The sequence below is a fragment of the Microtus ochrogaster genome, unplaced genomic scaffold (assembly GCF_000317375.1).
Source record: "Microtus ochrogaster isolate Prairie Vole_2 unplaced genomic scaffold, MicOch1.0 UNK64, whole genome shotgun sequence".
Taxonomy (NCBI): domain Eukaryota; kingdom Metazoa; phylum Chordata; class Mammalia; order Rodentia; family Cricetidae; genus Microtus; species Microtus ochrogaster.
In genome coordinates, this window is record NW_004949162.1 from 673830 (window position 1) to 699491 (window position 25662).

Here is a 25662-nt window from a genome sequence, read left to right on the forward strand (position 1 = left end):
CTGCAAATTCAGAGAAACTAGGTCATGCATAATTACTAGGCAAGACATGTTTATAAAGGTGATTTTCTCATGAGAATTTTCTATGAAATTGGTAAGTATTCATAATCAAAATGTAATACAGTAAACGAGTGATGTTATTATCACTAAAAAGGAAAACCATTCAAACAGAAAAACTGAGAAAAAGATACAATTTATTAAATATGTGTATTTTAGTTTGTCATATTACACTTTACATTAGCTCTCTCAGCAGAAAAACTAAAATTCTTCAAATTTTATGATTCATGAGTCTTGAAAAGTAGTCTTTGTGACAAATACATTTATATTCCAACTGGCATTTTACAGAAAGTTTGCTCAACTGAATGATTCTACTTTTATCTTCTGGTAAATTTTCTGGTAAGCATACAATTGAATTTACCTAATGTCTAATTGAAATTGCTTTCTAAGCATACTATTCATACACGCAAAATGTTACTGGTAGATTCTTAACTTTAACTTTTTCATAAGATATGTAGAAGCTTATTTCCCAATCCACACTGAATATAGAGCGTGCCTCTTTAAAAGAGGATTTCAAAAATACATTTTAACACAACCTGCAAACACCGCAACCTACACAAATCCTCACAAACTGTCTGTACATTTTAATAGAAAAATTTTAAAAAAAGAAGACAATATTTCTTGATATTATCACTCATTCTCCATCTGACTCACGTGGGGAAGACAAGAAGGATCATAGAGGAAAATTTATGTAAAAAAATTCAAAATATTTTTGAAGCTGAGAGTGTAACTTGGTGGTAGCATGCTTGCCTAGCATGTGTAGGGGCCTCAGGATCTATCCATAGCACAGTAAAAAAGGAAACACACATGCAAAGAACAGCAAAAATAAACACAGACACACACACACACCATCATATAAAAAAGTTTTAAAAAGCCCATTAGGAAGAGGTTGTGGGACATAATATAGGAAAATTAAATGTGAAGATAGAGTCAAAGTGATGTCCTTGTAGAAAATTGTCACTGTGAAAACATTTGCTTTGTAGTACAAAGACATGTCAATGATTTTAGAATAAAACTATAAGTGTGTCACATTATGGTAAGTTTTCTATATATTTTAAAGTAGAAAATGAACTGAAGATATGCAATTTAGAAATTTTGTCTAAAGGGTTTACACAGAAGAAAAGACATAAAATGAAGCATTATCAGTGAAACCACTTTTATTTTTATTTCTTTCACATAGATAATTTCAGGTCAACTACAAAAATCATGAAATGAAGAACTGATCATGGGATTGCACACACAAGAATCACTGGAATGAAATAACAGTTTCACAAGATGACTGTTAAGAAAAAAAAAAGAACCAGAATACCATAAAGTCATATTTATGTAGTAATCATGTCAGATATTTAAAAATAATAAATACAGAATAGTAAGAGAGAAACTAATATCAGAAACAGTATGGAATACATTTTATTTCCTTTAAGACAGATGAAATTTCTAGGCACAGTTTTAGGCATTAAGGAGGACACAGAGGCATAGGTTAGTGCGCGCTGCTCTGTACAAAAATACAGTCTGAATAAATTACATTGCTAGCCATACAATTAGACAATCACTTACCAGTCAGTTCACTGCATGTTTAATAATATACAGGTACATGCTAATCCATATATAACATTTATATTTCAAACACATAAGTCTCTCTATATTTGTCTTTAAAATTTACATGTTTACCTTACAAAAAGCTAAATACTTGTGCAAGAAATCTGAATAACTAGCCCTGCTGAGTACTTTTATGATATCTCTCTATGTATATTATCTCTCTAAGATAAACCATGGGTTCATGATTAACAATTCTGCTTAAGAAAATACCAAACAAACCTAAAGCTACAAAGACATAAGGCTAGTATAGCTTAAATAGACACTTGTATTTATTCTGATAGACACAATACTGCTTTGGATGAGGAACAACAATTTTCCGCTAAGTTTTGTTAGCAATGTAAAAGTTCCAAATATTAGTGGTGGTAAAAAATACGATATAGGGTTCATTACAATTACAGAAGGAATCTACTTCTCAATAGACTACAAATATGTGTGCTTCAACCTGTAACATAGTCTGTCACCTTTTGGATTGTCAGGTGGACAGAGAATGACACTCTAGATATGATACTGGTCCACCTGCACACTGTAGCCTCCAACAAGTCTCATTGATTTCAGGACCACAGGACTGATCTTCCATAATCCAAGAATAAGGAGATCATCTCACAAGAGACTGTGAGCAGTAACTGAAATCCCTATCCAAATATCACATTCCTCATTCTGTTCTGACAATATGCAAAGAACTTTATAAGAGAGTCCACACCAGATTTTATGATTTTAAGAAAGCTATCTCAAAAGATTCTACAATACTAATACTCTTCTGGAGATTTTCCATTCAGTTTCCTACAATTCTTGATAAAATTATATACTTTCATAAAGTTTTACCTGTAAGATAAATTTAATAACTTTTGTTTATCACTACTAAAACCAGAATGAGTTATGTATTCATAATTACTTTGTGATTCCAAAGAAAATTCACAATTGGTTTTGGCATTTCAGTAAAATCCTTTGGGGGCAGGGAAATGTTTTTGGCAACCATTCTTAAGCTGAAAGCAGAAGTCTGCTCTGTGAGGTAAAACAAATTATTAAATACTCTTGACATGGTCCTGCTCTGATTGGATTATATTTTAGCAAATAGGTACATTTTAAAGTTTTTTCCCCAATGTTTCTTTCTTCAAGAGGGTCACATGAGAGCATACTTGTTTTAGTGTCTTCATTAACAAAAATAATCATTTATAACTTTAATATCAGAATTGTATATTTTATATAAAAATAGGTTTATACTTAAGCTATCCAGATTTGTATAATAAACAAAATGAACAAAGCTTGCAGTAGGAAATTAATTGCAAACTTTCTCCTATTGTTGATATTTCCTTCCCTTAGAACAGTCAGTGAATGATTTCCCTAACATCAATTCATCATACTTATGTGCACAAATAAGTTAGCTCATCAGTTAACTTCAGAGGACCAGGTGACAACCAAATAAATTCAACTCACCTACTGAGACACTTAGACATTTATATAACTCTATCACTATTGCTTTCTTTAAAATGAAGACATTTAAAATACTTGCAAAAATAGCAGCCTTGTATTTTAATGAATTTTACACAAAGTGATCATCCTAATTCCTACTTTCTTTTGAACTGTAGTGCTTATGAAACAATCATTAAATTTCAGATTAACAGCATTTCAATTTTGCTTCTTAGGCAATTATACTAACACTTTCCAGTGATTCAGTAGAGAACATAGAGCAAAGCTTTAAGGTATATGAACTTTTGAATGTTGATCTAAGCTTCTTAATGCACACAGAGTTAGTGTTCAAATGACTTCACTAGAGCAAGTATTGATTATATGCATGATAGGTATGTATGTGGAGGATTAATGAGCAGCTTATTAACATTTATACTAATGGTGCATGGTCTAGAAAAATAAGCTTGTTACATATGCACAGTTGTTTGCTGCAAATTTTGGTGAATAATTTAAAGGGTACAAAAGCAAGTCATGTACATTTCTTTCTGATTGCCCCAGGGGAAAGCAGATACTCTCATTTTGCCTCATTTTAGAGGAGGCTGAGGCTCAATTTCCTGTCTGCATAATTAAAAATGCATGTCTCCAAACCTTGGCTTCCTTACTGTGTAACTATAACTTGCCATTAAGAAGAACATGCTTAAACATAGAATTATCTCGTTATATCTATGACTATCATATGATGCTCAAAACAGTTTTGCTTTTAAAATCTCACTCAAGCAAGTAACCAATAACCAATGTAGTCACTGTGCATTATAAACAGGTGATAGGGGCTCCAACAGTAGACTCTTTGTCAGAACAAAGCAACTTTTAAATGTTGCTTATGCCAGATGCTCCCCTGCAGGCAATAAGAGACTATGGCAATTTTCATTCCAACTAGCTTCTCACAATGGGCGCTGTCATACAAACCCTTCACTTGTCAAGAAAAATGGCATGAGCATATTGGTAGTTTGCAGCATGTGCCTACATCTAATCAGCTCTCTTAATTTGTGCAGTTCTCTAAAATGGATATAAAAGCTGGTTATGATGTTGACAGCCAAAAGGGAAAGGATATTAAATCAACTGTGCAAACTGCTTAATGCTCCATGAGTGTTTTAGAAAATAGTGTTAAAAAAGATGATGACATAAATCGTTTTTGTTGGTCAGTTTCTCTCTTTGTGGTGTGTGTGTGTGTGTATGTGTGTGTGTGCTGAGACTTGCTTTAGTAGTAGTCTTCATAGTTTTTAGGGTTCAGGCAATAAAGGATGGCACCCCCAAATGAAAATATAGTTGCCCCCCAGGCCAGGCCATAGCCCCAGTTGAACTCGTGGTAAACTTTCAAGCTCACAGTCTCAATAAACTTGATTGGGTAAAGAACCAGGCTGCAGACCTGCAGAACAACTGAAAAAAGAAAAATCAAACAAAATTATGAAGTTATTTAAAGCAAATAAAGCAGCATAGGCATATAAATATAAATTCATGAGCTAATTTTTAATAAAATAAGTATAAAGACCAAAAATTAAAGCATTAATAATTGTAAATGTCATCTTTTAAAATATCAACAACATTTTCTTTTATTCTTTTATATTTATTTATATATTTACTTAATTTTTTGTTTAGCTACTCTGACAATACTGTAATAATTTTCCTGTTAATAACTGGTGAATTGTTATTAGCAATTAATGAAATTAGTAAAACATAATAATTCATGAATATACAAAGTACTGATACTTGCTTTGCAAACGCATGTACAATTATCACTAAGGACAGTCAGCGTCACTATTTATACTAAACTGCTTCATACAAAATCCATAAAGAGCTAGCAACAGTGGCATCAACGCAGACTTAAACCCTCCCTATTTTTTTATAGTTAAGGAACTGAAGAATTCAACATTTTTTAGTGATTATTCATTGCAACAGAAATTTTAACTATACCTTTGTTCATAACCATCTGATTCATCCCAATGTTCCAGGAAGAATCATTGTGATGTTTTTGCTTCTATTTATCTAATTAGAAACCATTTTCAACCTTTCGCTCTCACCAAGTCTACACTTCTCATCTTTAAAAGAGACTGAAAAGTCATCTTTGTCAGGAAGCTGTAACTAATTATACCCCTTATACTAGATCTTACACATATTTTCATATATATTTTCCATTGAATTTAAAAAAAATTAAGTCAGTGAAAGAAAAAGGAATAATGATCAAAAAAAAAAAAAACAAGGCCAAGAAGACTACTATAACAGAAATAAAACTTAGATATTAGTTTTTAGATAGCTCTTGGATCTAACTCAGGAATGAAGGAGAATTATGATGAGTCATGTTTATTAAAATAAAACAAAACAATTAAACAGGAAGGGAAGGAAGGGGAAGGCTTATTTTAACTACCTAAAATTAAAGGGGCATATATCCTACGGGTATTATTATATGAAAGTCAGTACACTGGATTACACAGGAGATGAAGTCACCCATTTAAAATTTATAACTTCCTTTTGGAATAACTACTACACAATTTCTATTTAATTTAAATTAATTTAATTAGAATGTATGGGGCTAAATTTGCCATATTCGCCTACCTTGAATGCTTTAACACTCAAGAAAGGTGACTTTTCCTTTAAATCTAGGTAGAGATATACATAAAAGGGGCTTAAAAATAATTCAAACAGTCTGCTCCTTCAGTTATACACTGGCCACATCATAATGGCAGAGCTATAGTTACAAAAAAACACAATATCCTAATGCTCAATGTATTTTTTTTCTGGACACTTGAAAAAAATAAAGATAGCCCTGACATATGAAACATTTTTTTTAAGTGATTACTCTTTAGGTCCTATTAAAAATACTCTAAATTCCAGAATTTTAGCAACAAAAATATAAACAGTTAAACACAACAAACTTTGTGTTGGTTGCATGATAGGTGTGTGTGTGTGTGTGTGTATAATACATATAGTTTTGATTTTTTTGTTTTTTTTTTGTTTTTTTTTTTGTTTTTTGAGACAGAGTTTTGCAGAAGCTTTGGAGCCTGTCCTGGAACTAGTGCTTGTAGACCTAGACCAGGCTGGCCTCAAACTCACAGAGATTTGCCTGCCTCTGCCACCAGAGTGCTGGGATTAATGACATGTGCCACCACTGCCTAGCTAGTTTTGATATTTTCTTAACCTTAAAAAGAACAAAAGGATTTCAGACTTTGAAATCTACCCTCACTTATTCTCAGCATCCAGAAAGCGTCACATTACCAATATGATCAACTCTCCTTGCAAGTCTACATGGCAATCATCTAGCTTTGGCATAAAACTGATAAAGAATCATATGGTTCCTCAAAATCCTAAATTTCTTTAATAATGACCAGGATAGAAAAGACTATTTGAATTCATATAGAATTGCAAATGTGGTAGCCTTGTAGCTCAATGCTAATCTGGGCTTGCATCTGCTTGCTATTCTTCTACCTTACTACTGAGAGTAGATGAAAAAAAAGGAGATTCTCTTGACACTGAACACAGAAACTACTACACTTTCTGGTTTAAAGTTTTAGATAATAGTTAAACCTCTGCCAATAGCAGAATTATATAACTTTACTTCGTGTATTTCTAACCACGGTGCAATTACAATTAAAAAAAAATGGTTGGCTCTTTGCATTAGTGAAAGAAATGGAAATCTCTTGTAAATGTCATAAAACTAATGAAAAAAATGACTGCTACCCATGCACAAGAGCAAATATTAGTTACTGAGCAAGGTTTTCTCCCCCTTTTAAAGTCTTATCCTCTTAGATTTCTATATTCTCATCACTAAATCATGACTGAAATATACATGATATGATTAAAATAGAAAAATAAATTATAAAAATTAATCAACTTTTCTGATAAATTAATCCATTCAATAAATATTTAAATGTATCTCAGTTATACAGTTTAAGGCATTATTGCTAACAACAGAAACAAAGCTGCTGTTCTCATGTATAGGCAGTCCATCAGTAAATGCACACCAAATAAAAATGTGGCATGACTATGATTGCAGCCAGCACTGGAGAGACTGAGGCAAGAGAATCATTTACTAGAGTCCAGACTGGGCTAGACAGCAATGTTATGCCACAAAAACCAACAAGTCATCAATAAACCAATCAATATACCTTGAATATAATAGCAAGTATTACTAAGATCCAAGAAGGTCCAAAAAAGAGATGGTAGCTCATTTTTAGATTCACAAAGGAATCAGATTCTTCTGGGAAGGTGATAAGAGCATAGATGTGAACCCTAAATGGAGGAACAGGTCAACATAGAAGGAAGAAAAATGACCAAGGAACAGGCAGTGTTAAATTTCTGATGAGAAATGTGCCTATAGAATAAGGAAGATGCCAATGCTGTGGTCTTGGTTCAGCAAAGAGGGTAAAAATCAAACCAAATAAACAAACAAAATCCAATACAAAATCGTCATGCATCAGTTCCTGGTTAGGTCTCAACCTGGAAGACCACAGTTAAAGTTTTCAATTGCCTTCGAAGTGACAGTCAGCTGCTAATGAAGTTTGAGTAGAGAAATAATAACCAACTTGAATTAATTAAAAAAAAAAACAATCAGCCAGTTCCTAGAATAAGGTGTTAACCTAGGATGCCTTAAAGGTTCATTTCAATGTGTTTCATTCATCAAATTCTAAACCTCCAGGGTATAATGTAATGACATAATTTCCTGTTAGAGGGCAACTTGGAATATGACTCCATTAAGAGTCCATTGGCAAACTCTCTTGAGCAAGCTTACTTAGACTTCTTTTGTGTTGTAGCAAGAAGAAAAATTATCCTTCTAAATTGTGTTATTATTTCTGAAACCACCGATAAAATTGAATACAATAGAAATTTGTGAAAAAATATAAACCTACAATGGCAAATAAAGGTTGTTCTCCATTTATTACAATAACATAGTAAAAAAAAAGTCTTCTTGCTTCACAAAAATTTCTGAAAGGCGGAGACAAAGTTTGCAGCATAAGATAATGACATCATGCTATACCTTACTACCAATCAATGGACTATAATATAAATAGATGGGACATTCTGGTATTCTGTGCCCTTCATCAGATACTGTACTTGGAAAGTTGTGAAACATTTCAGAATTTGAAGAATATCTGGAATTTAATTCCTTTAAAAATTATCAATATAAAATTTTGTGGCAGAGATACAAGAGGAACTTAAAGCTACTAATTTCTTTGTGTATTTTACTTTTGTGTTATCTTGTTGCTTAGATTTGAGATAAGGTCTCTCTATGTAGCAAGCATTAGTTGGTCTAGGACTCTATGGAGGCCAAATCTGTCTTGACTGTTTCCTCAGGAGAGAATGATCTTGAACTTCTGATCCACATACATTTGCCTCCAAAGTGCTGGGATTACAGACATGAAATATAGTATCTGGCTTCCAGCTTTAAACAGGTGTTTGCCAAATAAAAAAATTCATGTATGTCATGTAGTACAAGTAGTTTCTGGTCTTTACGACATTTCAAACTTCTGACTTCCCTTAAGTATTATTCCTGAATCTGCATTCACAGGATAGAACCACCCATAATACAGGTGATAAATAAATTCAAAATCAGGACTTATTCTGCTCTCCTATTTTGGATGTAATAGCTAACCTGTAAGATGAGTTGGAAATCTTAGTCTTTTAAGTCAGAATGATGCTCTCAATTGAAACCCTGGCTCTCCAATACAGTAGTTGGAAAATTGGATATTTTTTGCCAGTCATTTAAAGATTATCTCTTAAGTATCTATGAGTTCCAGGAATAGAATAGAATGGTTCTTTTTTATTAAAAATTTCTGCCTCCTCCACGCCTCCCTTTTCCCTTCCCCTCCCCCCACTCCCCAAGCCCCACTCCCCTTCCCCTTCCTCTCCAGTCCAAAAAGCAGTCCGGGCTCCCTGCCCTGTGGGCAGTCCAAGGTCCTCCCCCATCCATCCAGGTCTAGTAAGGTGAGCATCCAAACTGCCTAGGCTCCCACAAAGCCAGTACATGCAGTAGGATCAAAACCCAGTGCCATTGTCCTTGGTTTCTCAGCGGCCCTCATTGTCCACCATATTCAGACAGTCCTTTTTTAAAATTTATTTATTTATTTATTAAAGATTTCCGTCTCTTTCCTGGCAATGGGTTTTTGGTCCTACTGCATGTACTGGCTTTGTGGGAGCCTAGGCAGTTTAGATGCTCACCTTACTAGAGAGTCCGGTTTTTTTTATAAGTTTAAGTGGTATATGTGTTTTGAATGCAGGTACTGCCCATCTCAGCAAAAGAAAAATGAAAGTTTCTTTTGAGAAAACTCATTCTCTACATGAACAGACACTGACATTACTTGCTAACAAAAGGCTTGTTGATATTTGGATAGGAAACCATTTTGTTAAGAAAAATTATTACTATTTCACAAATGCCAATACAAACAAAAAAAAAAGAAATGCTATCAGATAAAGATTTGCATTTATAAACTGAATGAAATAAACTGCAACAGGGAAGCCATCTGCTTCAATACATTTGTTTTAAATTATATAGATTTTCTAAGTTTTTCTTTCTTTTTTTTAAAGCACATATCTATTTATTTATTTATTTATTTATTTATTTATTTATTTATTTAAGATTTCTGCCTCCTCCCTGCGACTGCCTCCAGGTTAATAATTGATTACTATGGGCAATGAACACTCTTTCCAAAAATCAACCGAATGTAATGATATAATTCATTTCTGTGGTATTTTACAAATAAACAATATGTTTAGTCTTGTTTGTATGAAAAGTCAACATTAAACTAATGGTTATTTCAAAGCGAGTTTCCATAATCAATGATAAAAAGAAAAGAGCATAATTAAATCTGAGGACATGTACATTTTAAATTATAGCAATGAGTATAATGTTCATTCTAGGCCTCAGTGCATGGCGTAAAACTATATGTATCTTGCTATAGGGTTTCCTTTCATTTTTTTTTATCATTCATTACTATGTGATAGTTAAAGCCAAATTAAAAACTTTATTCTGGCCAAACCTATTACCAAAATATGTTTTATAATCAGTACTTATTTTCACCAATGTATTTATGTTTGGAAAAATATGTTTTTAAACAGAAAAAAAAGCAACTCTGAGTTATTTTCAACAAACATCTAGATGGTGCCAGCAAGGGACTTCTTTATAGTTCACTTGCCATCATGCAGTGAATCAAAGGCTAAATGGAATATCTCTATGCCATCCTATAATAAGAAATGTCTACTATTCTCAAAGTGGCTTGTAAGAATTCTAGTTTTAAAACTTCTCATATCATGGGGGTACAGCTTATCAAAAAAAATTAAACTAATTATTCATTGTTATGTTCTTAAATCTTAGCTTCAAATACAAACTCACACTTCGGTTAAAGCATCTACATTTTTTTTTATTCTAAAACAGAGAAAATAAAAAATGATAAATTAATGAACCAAGAAATAAGTTAGAAAATATGTATATCAAAGTTGTTTTTTACTGGCACTGTAGCATTCCAAATTTAGGCTTTCATTAGATATGGCAACAATAACATAATAATACTGTGGTATTATAAACATTTCCAAATATATTCTCTAGTAATGCTTTGTAGTCTGCTAAAATGTTTTGTGATGATACTTTGACTAGTTTTATAGCCATTTTTAATACAATGTTTAGTCCATAAAAGACATCCCAGAAATAGCTAAATGGATGCACGAGGAAGTCATGAATCAATGAACCACTTGTTTAAGATTTATTTTTTTCTAGTCCCAGGTATGCAGTCATTACTTGATCTTGGGTATGTCATTTAAGTAAATTAAACATATTTCTAGATTTCTGTTCAGCTTTGAATTTTCTTTTTTTTAAAATTTATTTATTTATTAAGGATTTCTGCCTCCTCCCCGCTACTGCCTCCCATTTCCCTCCCCCTCCCCCGATCAAGTCCCTCTCCCTCATCAGCTTGAAGAGCAATCAGGGTTCCCTGACCTGTGGGAAGTACAAGGACCGCCCACCTCCATCCAGGTTTAGTAAGGTGAACATCCAAACCGCCTAGGCTCCCCCAAAGGCAGTACGTGCAGTAGGATCAAAAACCCATTGCCATTGTTCTTGAGAGACCCACATTGGAGCACCGGACTGAAATCTCAAGGTCCAAATCAGGAGCAGAAGGAGAGGGAGCACGAGCAAGGAACTCAGGACCGCGAGGGGTACACTCACACTCTGAGACAATGGGGATGTTCTATTGGGAACTCACCAAGGCCAGCCGGCCTTGGTCTGAAAAAGTCTGGGATAAAACCGAAGTCGCTAAACATAGCGGACAATGAGCTTTGAATTTTCTTTTCTTCTCTCTCCTCTCCCTCTCTCTCTGTTTCTTTTTCGTCTGTTTGAGACAAGGTTTCTCTGTGTAGCTCTGGTTGTACTGGACCTCACTCTATAGACTAGACTGGCCTCAAAGTCAGGTATCTTCCTACCTGAGTTTGGGATTAAAGGCTTTTGCCACCACTGCCTGGTTTAGACTTTATGCCTACATTCTGATCAGTCTTGTTATAAAATGAACACAAGCAGCAGGGGGCAGTAGAACACTTTGGGTTTTGTAGTTTTAGCTCACACTACCTCTTAAATCCTGAGAAATTTGATCTATTCCAATTTTAAACAGCTTTTAAAACTCCATCTAACAGCATAGATGGTTCTGTCAGTATCTTCATTATTGACAGTCACAGGGGCTTATTTTTTAGACTTCAAATCAGATATGACTGACAGGGAAAATTGAAGATACCACAAGAATATTTCGGTTAAGAGTCAAAATGAGTAATATATTCAATGATATTCTTATAACTGAAAATCAAAACTCACATCATATAATGAACTGGGCTTGTAACAGTCCACAAAGCCCACCCACAACACATTTTTTTAAACACAGCTGTTGGTCTTTTGTTTACCATGTTTGATATTTCGATTTAAAATGCACTTCACAGAATAATAGCTGTCAAATTAATAGACATCCACTGCCCTCATATAATTAACTTCTTTGATGGTTCACATTAGCTGACATGATTTTTCCATATTTTTCAAAACACGTATGCTTTTAAGAATACACTTTTTGAAAATTCCCTTTCCTTGTTTCATGAGACTATTTTAATATATTGCCATTGTCCTAAGATCACAAAGGAGGCTAGAGGTCAGGGTAGGGGGAGAATGGATGCTTAAAATAAAAACAAAAGACAAAAAAAAAAAAAAAAGCAGACTTGATAAATACATCTGCTACAATTTCTAAGGCAGTAGCCTGGCAGCCCTGTGGAGGTTTTTTTTTGGATTTGGGGTTTTTATTTTTGCAGTGGTGTGAATTGAACCTAAACTCTAGGTCCTAGAGCTTAAAGTCATGCTAAGCAAGCATTCTACTACTGAGCTATATATCCAACCTAAGACGTTTTATTTATTCACTCTTTAGCAAGACGTTTAGAAGTTGCCACTGTTCTGTGAAATGCTTAACATGCTGAAAACTGATAACATGATAATCCTTCAGCCAATTTACCTTAAAATATAACAAATGCCTCTCAATTTTTTTTTGTAAGTAGCAAACACATACTGATGCATGAGAAGGGAGAATGGTAGAAGGGTTCATGAATCTTTAATGCTGGTTTGAATGTAATGAATCTATTTACCTGCTGCAAAAAGCATGACAGCAACAGGTCTGTAGAAGCGCCTTCGAGATCCCACGCAGATCGAAATCAAACCCACCAGGAATGCAATGAGAATGATGGCAGCACCGCCCAGGAGTAAAGCCAGAGTAGCAATCTGCCAATCTGGAAAGTAAAAACAAAAGCATTGAAATAAAGCTGCAGAGAATCAAAAGAACTCTGTTCAGTACCCTTCACTTTGATGCGGCTCAATGGAAGTGATTTTACTGCATGCTAAGCATCTTTGGGGTTTGAAATGTTTTGAAACAAAAATTAATATTAATGTTCTTATTCAGAAATGGTTCCTCTACTAAGCTCAGCAGAGTTTTTAGGGCAGAGTTTTGCCACACTTCTTGCAAGCACTCTAATAATGTTAAATGGAGCATCCATCTCTATGACCTACTTATTTTTAATATTAAAATTTAATTTTTTATTGAACTATAAAGTTCACAAATCTTAACTAGGGAAAAATAAGGCTAAGTATATAACCATCACTCAGATATAGATTTTAGATATTTTCATCAGCAAGTAACTACCCCCTTATGCCTTTTCCAGTCAATAACTATCCTACTACTTGGGCTATTGATGAGATCAAGCACCATAACCAATTTAGTTTGGTCTATTCATAATGTGAACTATTTTGTGTCTTTCTTTTAAGCCTGTGAAGATCATTTCATTATTATGTGTGATAATACAACACAATTTTTAATTTCCTTTGCATCTTAGAAAGCCTTCCTTAGCCTCATTAAAACTCCAAATTTTTGTTTGCCTTCCCTCACTACTAAAACTATCCTTTAGTTAATTTATACCAGGAAGTTTTGTTGGTGGATTATTTATTTCATCTCATGTATTTCTGTCTGCTTTAGTAATCATCACCAAAATGGTTTCTAAAGTAAGGAATGTCAGGGAGTTAGACTAGACTCTAAATGATTGTTCAGCCCCTTTCTTCAATCAAGAACAAGTAAAGCTATAATGACCACATGGCACGCCTTGGATTCAGTAAAACCTAAACCTCATTGATGATAATTTGTCATTTCTTGTCAGGATGTAGCAATGGTATGAAAGAAAGACGTTTCATTTTCCAGGCAAGAAAAAAGGAAGAGGAATTTATTATAAACTACACATAGGTCAGGAAGCATCACATATGGGATACTACAGGATTAGCATACTACAGTGGTGGTAATTTGAAGGAAATTTCCAGAATTATTCTGCACCTCAGCTTACTGTATGCACAGGAAATGCAAAGAAATTTTAATCTCTTGTTAAACTGCAATGCAATCTACTCAAAGTCCATAATCTATGATAGTTTGATGATTTTCTCTGAAATTATCTGTCTAAAAAGCTTCTTGTGCTGAAGATAAAGGGCTGGTAGAGAAACCTTAAGATGTTCCTTTTGTATTTATACTTGAACACCCTTTTCTACATCCTTGCCTCCAAATAATTTCTTGATGTTTCACTGGCTTTCAACTAGAAACTGCACAGCAATCAGAAAACAAATACACAAAACAGATCCACAACATCTTAAAATATAAACATGAAAGAAACATCACAAGAAAGCAGAGAGCGTTTTTAATGCATCTATTTGTAACAAAGCCATATAACTTCAAACAAAAAGTGTTATCTGGCATTCAACTAGAAGTTAAAAGGATAGCCATATTATGGCATTTTTATTCCCTAACAGCATGTAGCTTTGAATTAAAAAGACGAAACAATGCTTGTACTTGGAAACCTCTAGAGTACTTTGAAAAAGTTTATGCATAGTATATTATTTGACACTGGAAACATTAACTTGAAATTTCTTAATTAAAAAATATCAGTATAACTACACCAAAGCAATTAATAGAAAAAGAACAAAAGAGTAAAATTCATCTGTGCATTTACATATCAGTGAAACATCTAGCATTTAAGCAGCTTCACTTAAATAATTTTAGTTGGAATACTACTTTTAAAAAACAATTATTATTTTAAAAAAAGTCTTAGTTTTCTTTGACTAAAGGTACTAATTAGTCACCTCCTTAAAAAATATCAATACAAAGTTAGAATAGATTGATTTTCATGATACGCTATTCCATGCAACCAAATAAGCATAACAGCAGTTTTCTATATTTTTACTTTCAACCTAAAACAAGACAATTAATAATCTTAGCCAATATTGCCTACCTTTAATATCCTCAAATAACCAAGTCATACATTTACTCGTATTTTATAAAGACAGACTGAGAAAAAAAACTCAGCAATTTTTCTGAAAAAAAAAAGTGAATACATAATACATATTGTTATATTTGTACCAGTTTAACTATGACATAGTACAGACAGAGCCATAGACAGTAAGTAAGTGAACAAATGCTGATAATAATAATTAACAAAAATGATTTTGGTGGGATAATCATATAGCTCAGCAAGTAAAGGCACATACTACCAGGCATGAGGAACTGAGTTCAATGCCTGGACACATCTGATGGAAAAGTACAACTGACTCCACAAGCATACTGACTACAAAAATGTGTGTGCATACATACACACAAAATTAAAAACATTAAATCTAAAAAAGGAAGGGATAGGCTGGTGTTCACCCTGTCCTAGACAATGTGCTATCCCATTTTCAAATATTAAGCAAATTTTTTTCTAGGCAAAGGCTAATCAAACAACTGAAATCACATAATAATGTCAATGGGATAAATGTGAAATTCCAAGTGATACTCATCTAAATTTGCAAAGAAAAACAAAGCAAATCCTAATTTCACGTAAAGGTGCATTTTCTCAAAGACTGATATTCTCTTTTCATATACAACATAAAAATGCAGCAGTAGAAATGGGAAAATAAGTTATTAAAAGGAACTAGAAATTAAGAAAGGAATATCTTATAAGGCAGGAAATACATTAAAAGCAGATGAACAGAAGCAGGTATGGGTTTTCTACTAAATGTCCTATATTTATTTTTAGTGCTGGCTTTACGGCTGGTGAAAAATATCTCTCTATACTCAAAGTCAACAAGGAGAGTGAACACAGTTTTTCTGTGATATTGTCACTCTTCTTCCCCTTGATAGGCAACCAGAGTTATTCATTCGTCAAACAGAAAAAAACTGTTTTATTTTCCAAGAGAGACTAGAAACAATCCATGACTCTCGTCCTGGCCACAAGCTGGGGTTTGAAATTGAATACCAAAACTGTATTCCTAGTAGCGAATGCCAAGTTTAAATTTAGTTTTTGTATATCCACGTGGAAAGATTCATTCAGGTTGGTTGTCTAGGACCTAAACTTTACATTACTGCCCAGTTAATACTCAATTTACAAACTAAAACAGTGCTTAGGAATAAGAAATATAATCAAGGAGGTTCAGTATGCTTTTCAGGGTTATGTTTAGGCTTTTGTAGCTAAGAACAGGGCTTCTGCTCAGTGTCTCTACATAGAAGAGATTTAAGACTTAGGGCAGCATGGCTAATAGGTGATCTTTAAGTCATGGACAAATAGTTAACATTTCCCTTTCCTCTTACTAAACAACACTATGAAATGGAGAATTTTTTTTCAAAAAGTAATTAAGATATATATATACACTTAGCTCATTAAATTACCAGGCTTGTGTTTATAACATTTATTTTTCAGTCAATCTAAAAATTGGATTTATCACAAATGTATAAAAAAAACCCTGAGCAATTTCTGAGTAATACACTAAAAAGTGATTAAAATATTTATTGCTACCTTAGTGCTGTTTTAGTTAAAGTTTATATTCCACAAAAATCTGCTACCCCACATTCAGTGTTTGTAAGGGATATTAAAATATAACATTTGTTTTTTTCGGGCATTTTATTTTTTTACACAAAAATGTCATGTGTGTTATGCTTTCACTATCAGTTAATTTTTATATTAATCTTCACTCTTTGGTTTAATTGCCTCATGGTACTGAGTCAGATGCAGTACAAAAATTTGAGATTATTTTGTTTTATTTTAAACATTCTGTAAATGATGATGTGATACTGAAGTGGAACAGTGAACATAAAAACCAGTCCTGTTGAAAATCAATGGCCTATGGCACATGAACAAAAGTGACAAAGGAATGTACTAGAGCTCTGGAGCTGAACTTAGGGAAGTCACAGCCTAAGATGACTATGTACTTTTCCTAACAGAAACAAAAGTAAAAGTAAACAAACAAAAATGTACATGCACAAAGTATTTCCTTCCACAGTAACAGGGAAAAAAACCAGGAAGGCCCTGTATTATAGCACTAACTTCAATACTAACATACAGGTCAGGAACTAAATTTGAGTCCTCTTTCAAGGTATTTTTACTCACCAGCATCAGTCTCCACTCTCTATAAATATGTTAGTATTCTCTAGAATTGTGCTGACATATTTTTAACAATGTAATATGTGAGACTGGCCTAAAGTTGCCAGAAATTATGAAAATTCCATAGCCTATGTTACAATTGCCTAGCTGGAAAACTGTTTTCTCCTAGGGAAATTCATAGTCAAAATTCATTAATGATTTCCAGGAAAGGAACATCTTAATGAGGATACATTGTCTACTTTGAGTCAAAGTCAGAGCATTAAAAACAGCAGTGTCTAAAGCTTTCCTTCTCAACTTGTCTCCAAACCTATGCTGAGACTTGTTCTATTATGCACAAATCTTTGAACCCAAAATTGTTACTTCGTTCACAAAATTAGATATCATAAAAAGCAATAAAACATGTTTTTATTTTAATATTCAAGTTTCATTATTTGGGTGAGTAGTATTTCTCTAAATGTATTATATGTTTTATATTAAAGTAGTGTATTAATATACTAATGGATTATTCTTCCTTTTCTATAATTCTCATTAGAAATTAAAATATACATTTTTACAAGCTGTATGATCACAGTCAAATTTGTCTGGCAGCCACTTGTATTTTCATCTTTAATCCCCCCAAGAAGAAATTTTATTAAATAAAATGAAACCCATAACTTATGTGAAAGTAACTCATATCACCTAAAAAGGTGATTTTTACCTCACTCCCTATAAATTTTCTCCAGATTTTCCATGATCTACCTAAATAATATGAGCACATTCACTCAGTCTTATCAAACAGCAACTAGTTCTGGCTAATTTTATTTAATCATGTTGATAACTTGGAAAACTAACTCATTATTGTAAATTCCTTTCTATCATTAGGAATTAATATTACCAAGGTGATATATTTAAAGGAAAAATTCTCCATGGAACATGAATTACTGATATTCAATCACAACAATTTTGTTCAAACACTTGCCATTTTTTGCTAGTTTTAGAAAAATGACGCCCCCTTTTTAAACAAAGGAATCTCTTGGCTCTTTCACATAGTTGTGAATTAGAAAACTCAGTGGAAATGTAATTTAAAATCTAAGTACTGTAACATATGGTGTTTCCTCTCAAATAAAACTGTTATATACAGTGCTTAGCAAAGATCCTTGGTATTAAAGCTTGTTTTAGCACTTACACAGAAAGCCAACATCATACCAAATGACTGCTAGGTCTTCTTGTGCTATATGAGGAAACTTTCACTTGCATTTGATAATGCCAGTAGTTATCAAGCATTGTTACCTCTCAATAAAAACTACTAATGTTTATTTGTACAAAGATGTGTGGGGTTTGATTAACTGAAGGCTGTTTCTTTTCTGTTTTTTTAAAAAAAAATTAAAATTAAATAATTTAAAATTAAATATTAAAATACCTGGGTTTATTTGAGAAAAGTAGAAAGCTGAAAACCCACAAGCGGGAGTTGAAATGGGTGGCCATCTCTCTAATAAAACTGAAAGAGTAGAAGGAAAATCTTCAAATAGCCACCCACATTAAATAGCGTCCTAGTAAATATGAGAGAATAACACAGGTGTGCTAATCCCTCAGACAGCTCTTTCCTTCTTTTCACTCCTCTAGGGAAAGAGAACTACTGCTTCATTTTCAGGATGCTGTAAACTTATTCTGTTGTCTTAAATCATATCACTTATTTCTTCCCTTCCTTTATTCTCCCTATCTAGCACAGGACCAAGCACACAGACTTACCATATAAATTTAGATCAAGATCAAATCTACTTCTTGTTAGTGAATCACTGTCAATGAAGTAAAGTAGCTGCAGCTTTGTGAGAAGGTTAACAAAATGGAAGTCACTTCTATCTCTCCGCAACATGGTAGTGTTAGGAATAGACTCCAAGTTTCATTCATAATAGACTACGCAATGCTTTGGTGGATATTGGTTTAGAAGTCTTAAACATAACTTTAAAAAAATATCTTCTTAAAATTTGAATTTTAGGTTCAGTGCCTGTTTTCATACAAATAATACGGAATTTGGGAGATTTCATCTTCTATTTTTTTACATCATTTTTTTTTAACAAAAGAAACACCTTAAACAAACAAAGCAAAGTTTGTGTCATTATACTCAAACAACTCCTTAAATTATTACCTTAAACTTTACAACAGTTAAGAGAGATAGAAAAAACCTAAAATGTTTTCCTGGTTCTTTTGAGAAACTGCAAATATCCTTTATTCTTGTATATGCATGTATTTTATAAATAAGGGTTTGTGTGGCAAATATTCAAATAGAACAGAAAATTGGGGATTTACTAGTTTTCCCATTCCCATATAAATTTAAGAGCAAAAGAGTATTCTTTTATAATTTCAAGAGATCTAATAATTTGAAAAAGTGATAGATTTATCTGTCAGTGCCTTTGACATGAAATATTTAAACCATAATGAATTTCAATCTTGGTTATGTGAACTCTCTATGTGCCTATCTATCTACCCACTCATATTTGTAAATATCTTCTTATGCTCATTTCATCCCACAAAGAATAATTTATAACTTTTTATAAGTGACCAATCATTAAAACCATGTATTTGCTAAAGGGAGTATTTATCATAGCTAGGAATTATTTACATATTGATTAGAAAAATTAAGTACAAAAGCTACGTTGTGAGGTTCTCTTTGTTCTTCAGAGGCAATAAAGATTTTATATATGTGCAGCTAGACTGTGTCAGATGGGATGCTTCATTGAGAGGTGGAATCCAACTCTGCTCTTAAATCTGAGCTGGCCATGTCACTCTGCGTAACCAATAGAATGTAATATGAGAGCTGTAAGATGTTCTAGCTAGTTCACAGAGAAGATAGCTCTCTTCAAATTCTTATTCAGTTGTAACTATTCTAATTATCTTGAGACACTGTGCTAAAAGGACTACCTACAAATACTCCGGACAGTGTTTTGGCCAAGAAAAGCCTTCTGATCATTCCCACTGAAGTGCCAAACCTTTGAGTAAATGCATTTAGAAAAGGATCGTACAGTCCCAATATTCCAGTCCGTGACCACGAAAGTCATACTCAGCTATGACCACAATTATCTGGAGGAGTGACGTTAGGCTCATTGCGTACTATCTGCATTTCTGGCCTTCAGTGTTCCATAGCATAAATTTTTGGGGTTGTTAGTTTCTGGTAATTAATACATTGAGCAAATGTTCATCGCTATCACAAACTGAGAGCCTGGTAAACTTATAAAGGCCATAGTACTCTCAATAACATTGCATACTCATATTGTGACACTGGGAGCAAGAGAGGTAGGTATCCAGGCTTTAACAGTCCTAAAAAAAAATATTAGTTACTGAGATAAAAGTTCTCCAACCTACAGTCAGCTTTATTAAGTGCTACATAACTTATAACAATATTTAAATCTCATATGAAAACAATTACTTCATTATCCAATGCAAGATCTTTCACTACCTAAAAAGAATAATTCCTTCTACTGAAAAATCTCACTTTGAGTTTGCTTTTCTAAAGATATAATATGAAAGAAAACAATGTTTCATTATTTAATCTTCATTATATGCATCTCACAAGGTTAAGTATATTTTATGTACTTGCATAATTGGTGAGTGGACAAGTTCAGGTCAGCAGGAAGCTAAAGTTTCATGTAGTCTTTGTAACAGTATTTTGTCCTACCACAAGATTATGGTATAACTTAGCATAGTTCATACAAAAGCTTATTTTTAATTAGAAATATCTACAACCATTTTCATTAATAGATCATAAACTACTGGTTGTATCTTAGGTCTCTCTAAACTGTCTTATGAATAAACAGGAATAAACAAAATCCTAAAGTGTATTTATTGTCAAGAGGTATGCTATTTTGTTTCAGAAAAGTTTTTGTTTTGTTAGTTATGTTGTGTTTTTTTCTGCTTTACAATGCCGGCCTTTTTTGAAAACGCTACTTTTAACACTCTTATCAAAACCCTTTGCTGCTAAAAGACTCCACTAAGGAAATCCCTGGGGATTTTAATATCTCTATGAATGTGAGGAAAAGAAGAATTTCATCTGACCACAAATTAAGATATCCTTTGGAGAATTTGAAACTCAAGAAGACATTAAAAGGAAGAAGTCATCATTCAGATCTTGGTTTAATGCAGCCTGGGTTTTCTTTGGTTTATTAGTTAAAAAAAAAGTTGGGTGCTAACTAGTACTGGCATCATTCCATCTATTAGTGCATTTGTCCTGGTGGTGTTCTTTTAAAAGAAGCTGGAAGAGAGTACACTTTTAGTGACTACACAGCTAGCTATCTGTAAACATGTTAAGCTTTCTCTAGGGATACCTAAACCTTTCTGGACCACATCCCATTGTGATGTCCAGGTCCTGATGAAATTCCATTTCCAAATTAAGTTGTAGTCTCAAAATATGCACAGGTGACATGGATCTGAACTCGGAATCCATGTCACTGTTAGATTTTCTAAGAACTGCAGGTGTTCAGGCAGTTCCATTTATCTTAAACTTCACCAAAGATAGCTTTTCTTATAAATTCCTTTTAAAAGAAAATTTTATAGTAGAGCAAAAAACAAGGGCTATATGTACACACTCTTAAACGAACCTTCTGTCAACTGAAAATAATATTCACCTGTTTTAGCATAGAGTGCCCTGCCATTTCAAAACTACCAATGACTCATGTTACAAATGCAGCTATTCTTAGGGCGGTGCACCAATGATGTTAATAATGTTCCTTGAAAAGGGTACTATTTAATCAAGTGTTTTGCTGATAAAAAAAAATAGACGAACATACCCTTGTTACAGTTCCAAATTACTGTCAGTTAAAATGTTTATTAGGCACCTATAAGCCCTCTCTTTTTGCTGAGTGAAAATTCAGACAGTAAAAAGCCATTTGCTTCAAAGGAAATAGCTACAAATTAATTGCTTTAAAAAGAAGCATAAAATCATCCTAAAATTAGAAAGCTTTGTAATGTGGAGTTTAGGGAACCTGTGTTCTTTAGTCTCTTGCAATTGCTATGGTTGTGAAACTCTACTATATTCTTGGGGGGGGGGGGTGGATTGCCAAACTAAACAGGAAGCAGTGGTTCAAACATTATGAACACTTTGAATAACACTGAAAATTTATTAAAAGACTATCCAGAAACTACTTGGGAAAATAATTCTATAGACTGAAGTCTCGTGATTACTGCATATTCCAAAGTTCCCCAACCCTACTACCTATGACAACTAATTCACAGTTTTCTCCTTTGTCTTCCTAGAAAATTTACAAGTAAATATGAACGCCAGTACTCTCCCCCACATCTTGAATTGAGGCTCCAGAGGAAAGCATTCTGGCTGAGTGACAACCAGATTACTGGTTCATACAAGAACTGCTGACACAACCTTAAATATACCAGGACACAAGAGGAATGGCTCTGCTCTGGCTTAAAAGCATAAAACTGGTTAGAAACAACAAACAAAGCATATTTGGTAACAAAATTGAATGCAATTTTAGAATAACAACTTAGGGGAAAGTTTCAGTAGAAACTGTACCTAAGTAGGAAATGCTGTCCTCAGAAGAAAAACATTCCTGAATTTTTCTTCCTTGAAATAAAACTTTGCCTCTTCAAGGCAGTTTTAATTCAAATTAAGACAAAGACTTTGAATTAAGCCCCGAAGATCCTGGGGAAGGACTTTCAGTAAAACTATCCTTGGTTGTTTTCCCCAAAGTATTTCTAGAGAGAATGAAGTGGATCCCTTAACATATTCTGACAGACATTTTCCTTCTATCTCTCTGCTACTAGGCACAGCAAACAGACTGAATAAGCAGCCTGGCTTTGGAACAGGCAAGAACAACATTCCTGGGCCAATCCTAGCGTCCCGCTTTGTCTCAAAGCCCTGGTACACAGAAGTTTAAAGACCATGTAACATCTTTAAGAGCACATTTTCTAAGAAGGAACAGCAATTTTCTGTATTTCAGGCTCTTCCCTTCACAACTTTTCTACTACAACACAGTCAAGAACTTGTTCCACATAACTTCTAACAAAACCATCTCTGCTTGTAACCTATCTTGTTATTTTTAAGGGGACACAAGACTGTTTTTTAAAAGCAAAATGAAGCTAAAGCGGATTTCAGAAACCCAAATTGAAAGGCATGAAGACAGAATAAAAGAGGGGGCGGCCGGGGAATGGGGGGGGGATCAGAAAGTGTCCCTGCCTTTGATATTCCCTTTTCACAGTGCTATGGAGACCATATTTGCATTAAGCTTATGCTTCCTTATTTCTTTGTCCAGCTTAAGTCTTTTCTTTCTTTCTTTCTTTCTTTCTTTCTTTCTTTCTTTCTTTCTTTCTTTCTTTCTTTCTTTCTTTCTTTCTTTCTTTTCTCTTTCTTGTCCAGCTACAGATTTCTTTGTAGCTGAAATCAATGGGTATGCAGGCAATTAAGGAAAGATTAGCAAACAAACTGGAGCTGCTTTCACTCCATTCTCCACATTCCAGGCCAAGAGAAAAGGATAAGAGCCTGAAGAGCAAATGGGAGCTGAAGCTGGTTTCTCCAACCTATCTGAAAAGTCTTTGTGCAGTCAGAGGGCTATTATTTCAGGAGACAGAGAGAAGGGGGCAAAAGATTCATGTTGCTAAGGAGACCTGCTGAAGCTGGCATTCCTACATAAATTTCCATTTCTATTGAAGGTGGAAAAGAAAAGATATTTTTTTCCAAAGTTTATTTGCATCTCCTGGTTACCAAAGAAAGGCATTTTACCGATTTATTTCATCTTTAGTTGTAAACAACTAATCCCGAAAGAATTAAAAGACCTAAGTGTTGACCTCCTGCTGCCAGCCAAGCCCCTTTACTATGAATCAATCAACAAAGAAACCCTTCAATAAGAATTCTGAGGTAACTGCAAAGAAAAAGCCTTTGTAAACACAAAATTAAATTTCTGCAAGGAATTTAACCAAGTGAACTAATCTCTCTTATAACAAAAAACGAAAGACAAAGAAAGTCGGGGGGGTGGCTTTTGTGCTATTTCAACTTCATTGGAACTTGAAACGTTTTCAGTAAAGCTTTATAAATAATCTCAGAGAAAATATGAAACTGTCAAAAATAAATTTAATGAGTTTCTCTGGTCAGCGTGTGTGTGTGTGTGTGTGTGTGTGTGTGTGTGTGTGAGCGCGCGCGCGTGCACACGCGCATGCGTGAGCGCGCACACCAGCATAGAAAAGCATCAGCAGAGCCTTCCTTTTATACACCCTACTTAATCTCTGCACACACCAGCAGCTGAAGAATCAGAATTCGAGATGGCATAGTTTGCAGTAAGAAACTGGAAGTTAGCAAATTCCTACTAAGAGTAACTGGGATGCTGGGGGCGGGGTGGGGCACAAAAAATTGGAGGATCATGAAGGGAAAGAAGCCATAAAGTTCCTTTCGAGTTTGTAGCCGCAAGGTCTACAGACTACTCTACCTCTCTTCCCATCTTCGTGCCATTTTTACCGCTTGCTGAATAAAGCACAACTTTTCAGGCAACTGCAACTAGCTCATGGAGAAAGGGACAGAAAGAGAGGGGAGTTTCTTACTGTGGGAGTGAAAGAAGGGAAACTCAAAAGCAACAACGGTATCACCAAAAAAGGAAACAAAATTCATCAGTCTCTCCAGACTGTCGGTATCATTCCCCAAAATTTAAAGGAAGGGGAGGGGGTAAAAAAAAAGTGAAAATTCATTCGGAAAAAAACAGATAAAGTGAAACTGAACAGAGAGAAATGTGGGCCGAGAGGAAAACTTAGGCAAATTGCTCTTAGACAGAGGATTGGGAAAGGAGGGGAACAGAGTGGAGAACCCACACATCTTGAATTTGGGGCGTTTTGTCTGTTTCTTTTTTAACGGGGGTGTGGAAGGCGTCGCATCTTTTTTCACAGCCACATGGTTCTCGCCTTCAATGATAACAATTGCCCAAAATAGCATACGTGTTACTCCAAAGCCGGAGAGACCGGCAAAGAAAAAGGAGAGGGCGTGGGAGGTCTTCTGAGTGTTGGTGACCCGGACTCCTTCGGATGAGGGGGACATGCAGGGGCTTCCTGGGGCCCGAGGGTCTTAGTGTAGGGGAGGGGAGAGAAGGGAAAGGGGAGTACGGAAGGGGAGGGAAAGGGAGGGGAGGGGTGGACTAGAGAGGTGGAGGCAGCAGAAGAGCCCTGGGCAGCAGGGGCGCGGCGCGGGGGCCTCACCGCTGCCGAGCGTGGACTCGCAGTGCCAGATGTCCAGGTTGGCGGGCTTCCGGCAGGACTCCCATAGGGACAGGTAGTACTGGTGGTCCGCCGTGACCCAGGCTGGGCTCAGTACAGCTCCCAGGTCCAGACACAGCGCCAGAAAGATGCAAACGAGCCCGACCAGCTTGAGCGGGGTCAGCACCGACACGCGCACCTCTTCCATGCCGCTGCCCGCCGAAGCCATACCCTGGCGCCGCTGCCGCTCTCCCCGGTGCAGTCTAGGACGCCAGGAGGGTCCAAAGAGCCCGAAGCAGGAACTCTGGACCAGAGAGACACTGGTACACTGGCGCTGGGGACTCGACCCTCGGGACTCTGTTCCGCACGCCGAGAAGCCTGCGGGACTGAGCGGGGAATGCTGGCCCAAAGGAAGTCGTTGGCAGCCGCAACAACGGCAACAGCACAGTGGACCTTCACGCAGCGCTCTGCCTGTGCCCGCGCCCGCGC

At 34.9% G+C, this 25662-nt stretch overlaps 1 protein-coding gene across 1 annotated transcript; it reads right to left on the reverse strand.

Moving 5' to 3' along the window:
- Positions 1-1196: 1196 nt before the first annotated feature.
- Positions 1197-25662, reverse strand: Tmem47 (transmembrane protein 47). The gene is made up of 3 exons (XM_005369856.3): positions 25177-25662; positions 12715-12855; positions 1197-4497 (listed from the first exon to the last, which is right to left on the reverse strand). The coding sequence occupies exons 1-3, from the start codon at positions 25400-25402 to the stop codon at positions 4319-4321; spliced, it is 546 nt and encodes a 181-aa protein (XP_005369913.1). The 5' UTR covers positions 25403-25662; the 3' UTR covers positions 1197-4318.

What these genes read in the sequence shown, in the direction of transcription:
- Tmem47 (XM_005369856.3), bottom strand. Translation starts at nt 25,402, where the DNA reads ATGGCTTCGGCGGGCAGCGGCATGGAAGAGGTGCGCGTGTCGGTGCTG. An exon ending in CGAGTCCACGCTCGGCAGCG is followed by an intron (nt 12,856 to 25,176) that starts GTGAGGCCCCCG and finishes TTTACTTTCCAG; the next exon opens with ATTGGCAGATTGCTACTCTG. An exon ending in TGTCATGCTTTTTGCAGCAG is followed by an intron (nt 4,498 to 12,714) that starts GTAAATAGATTC and finishes TTCTTTTTTCAG; the next exon opens with TTGTTCTGCAGGTCTGCAGC.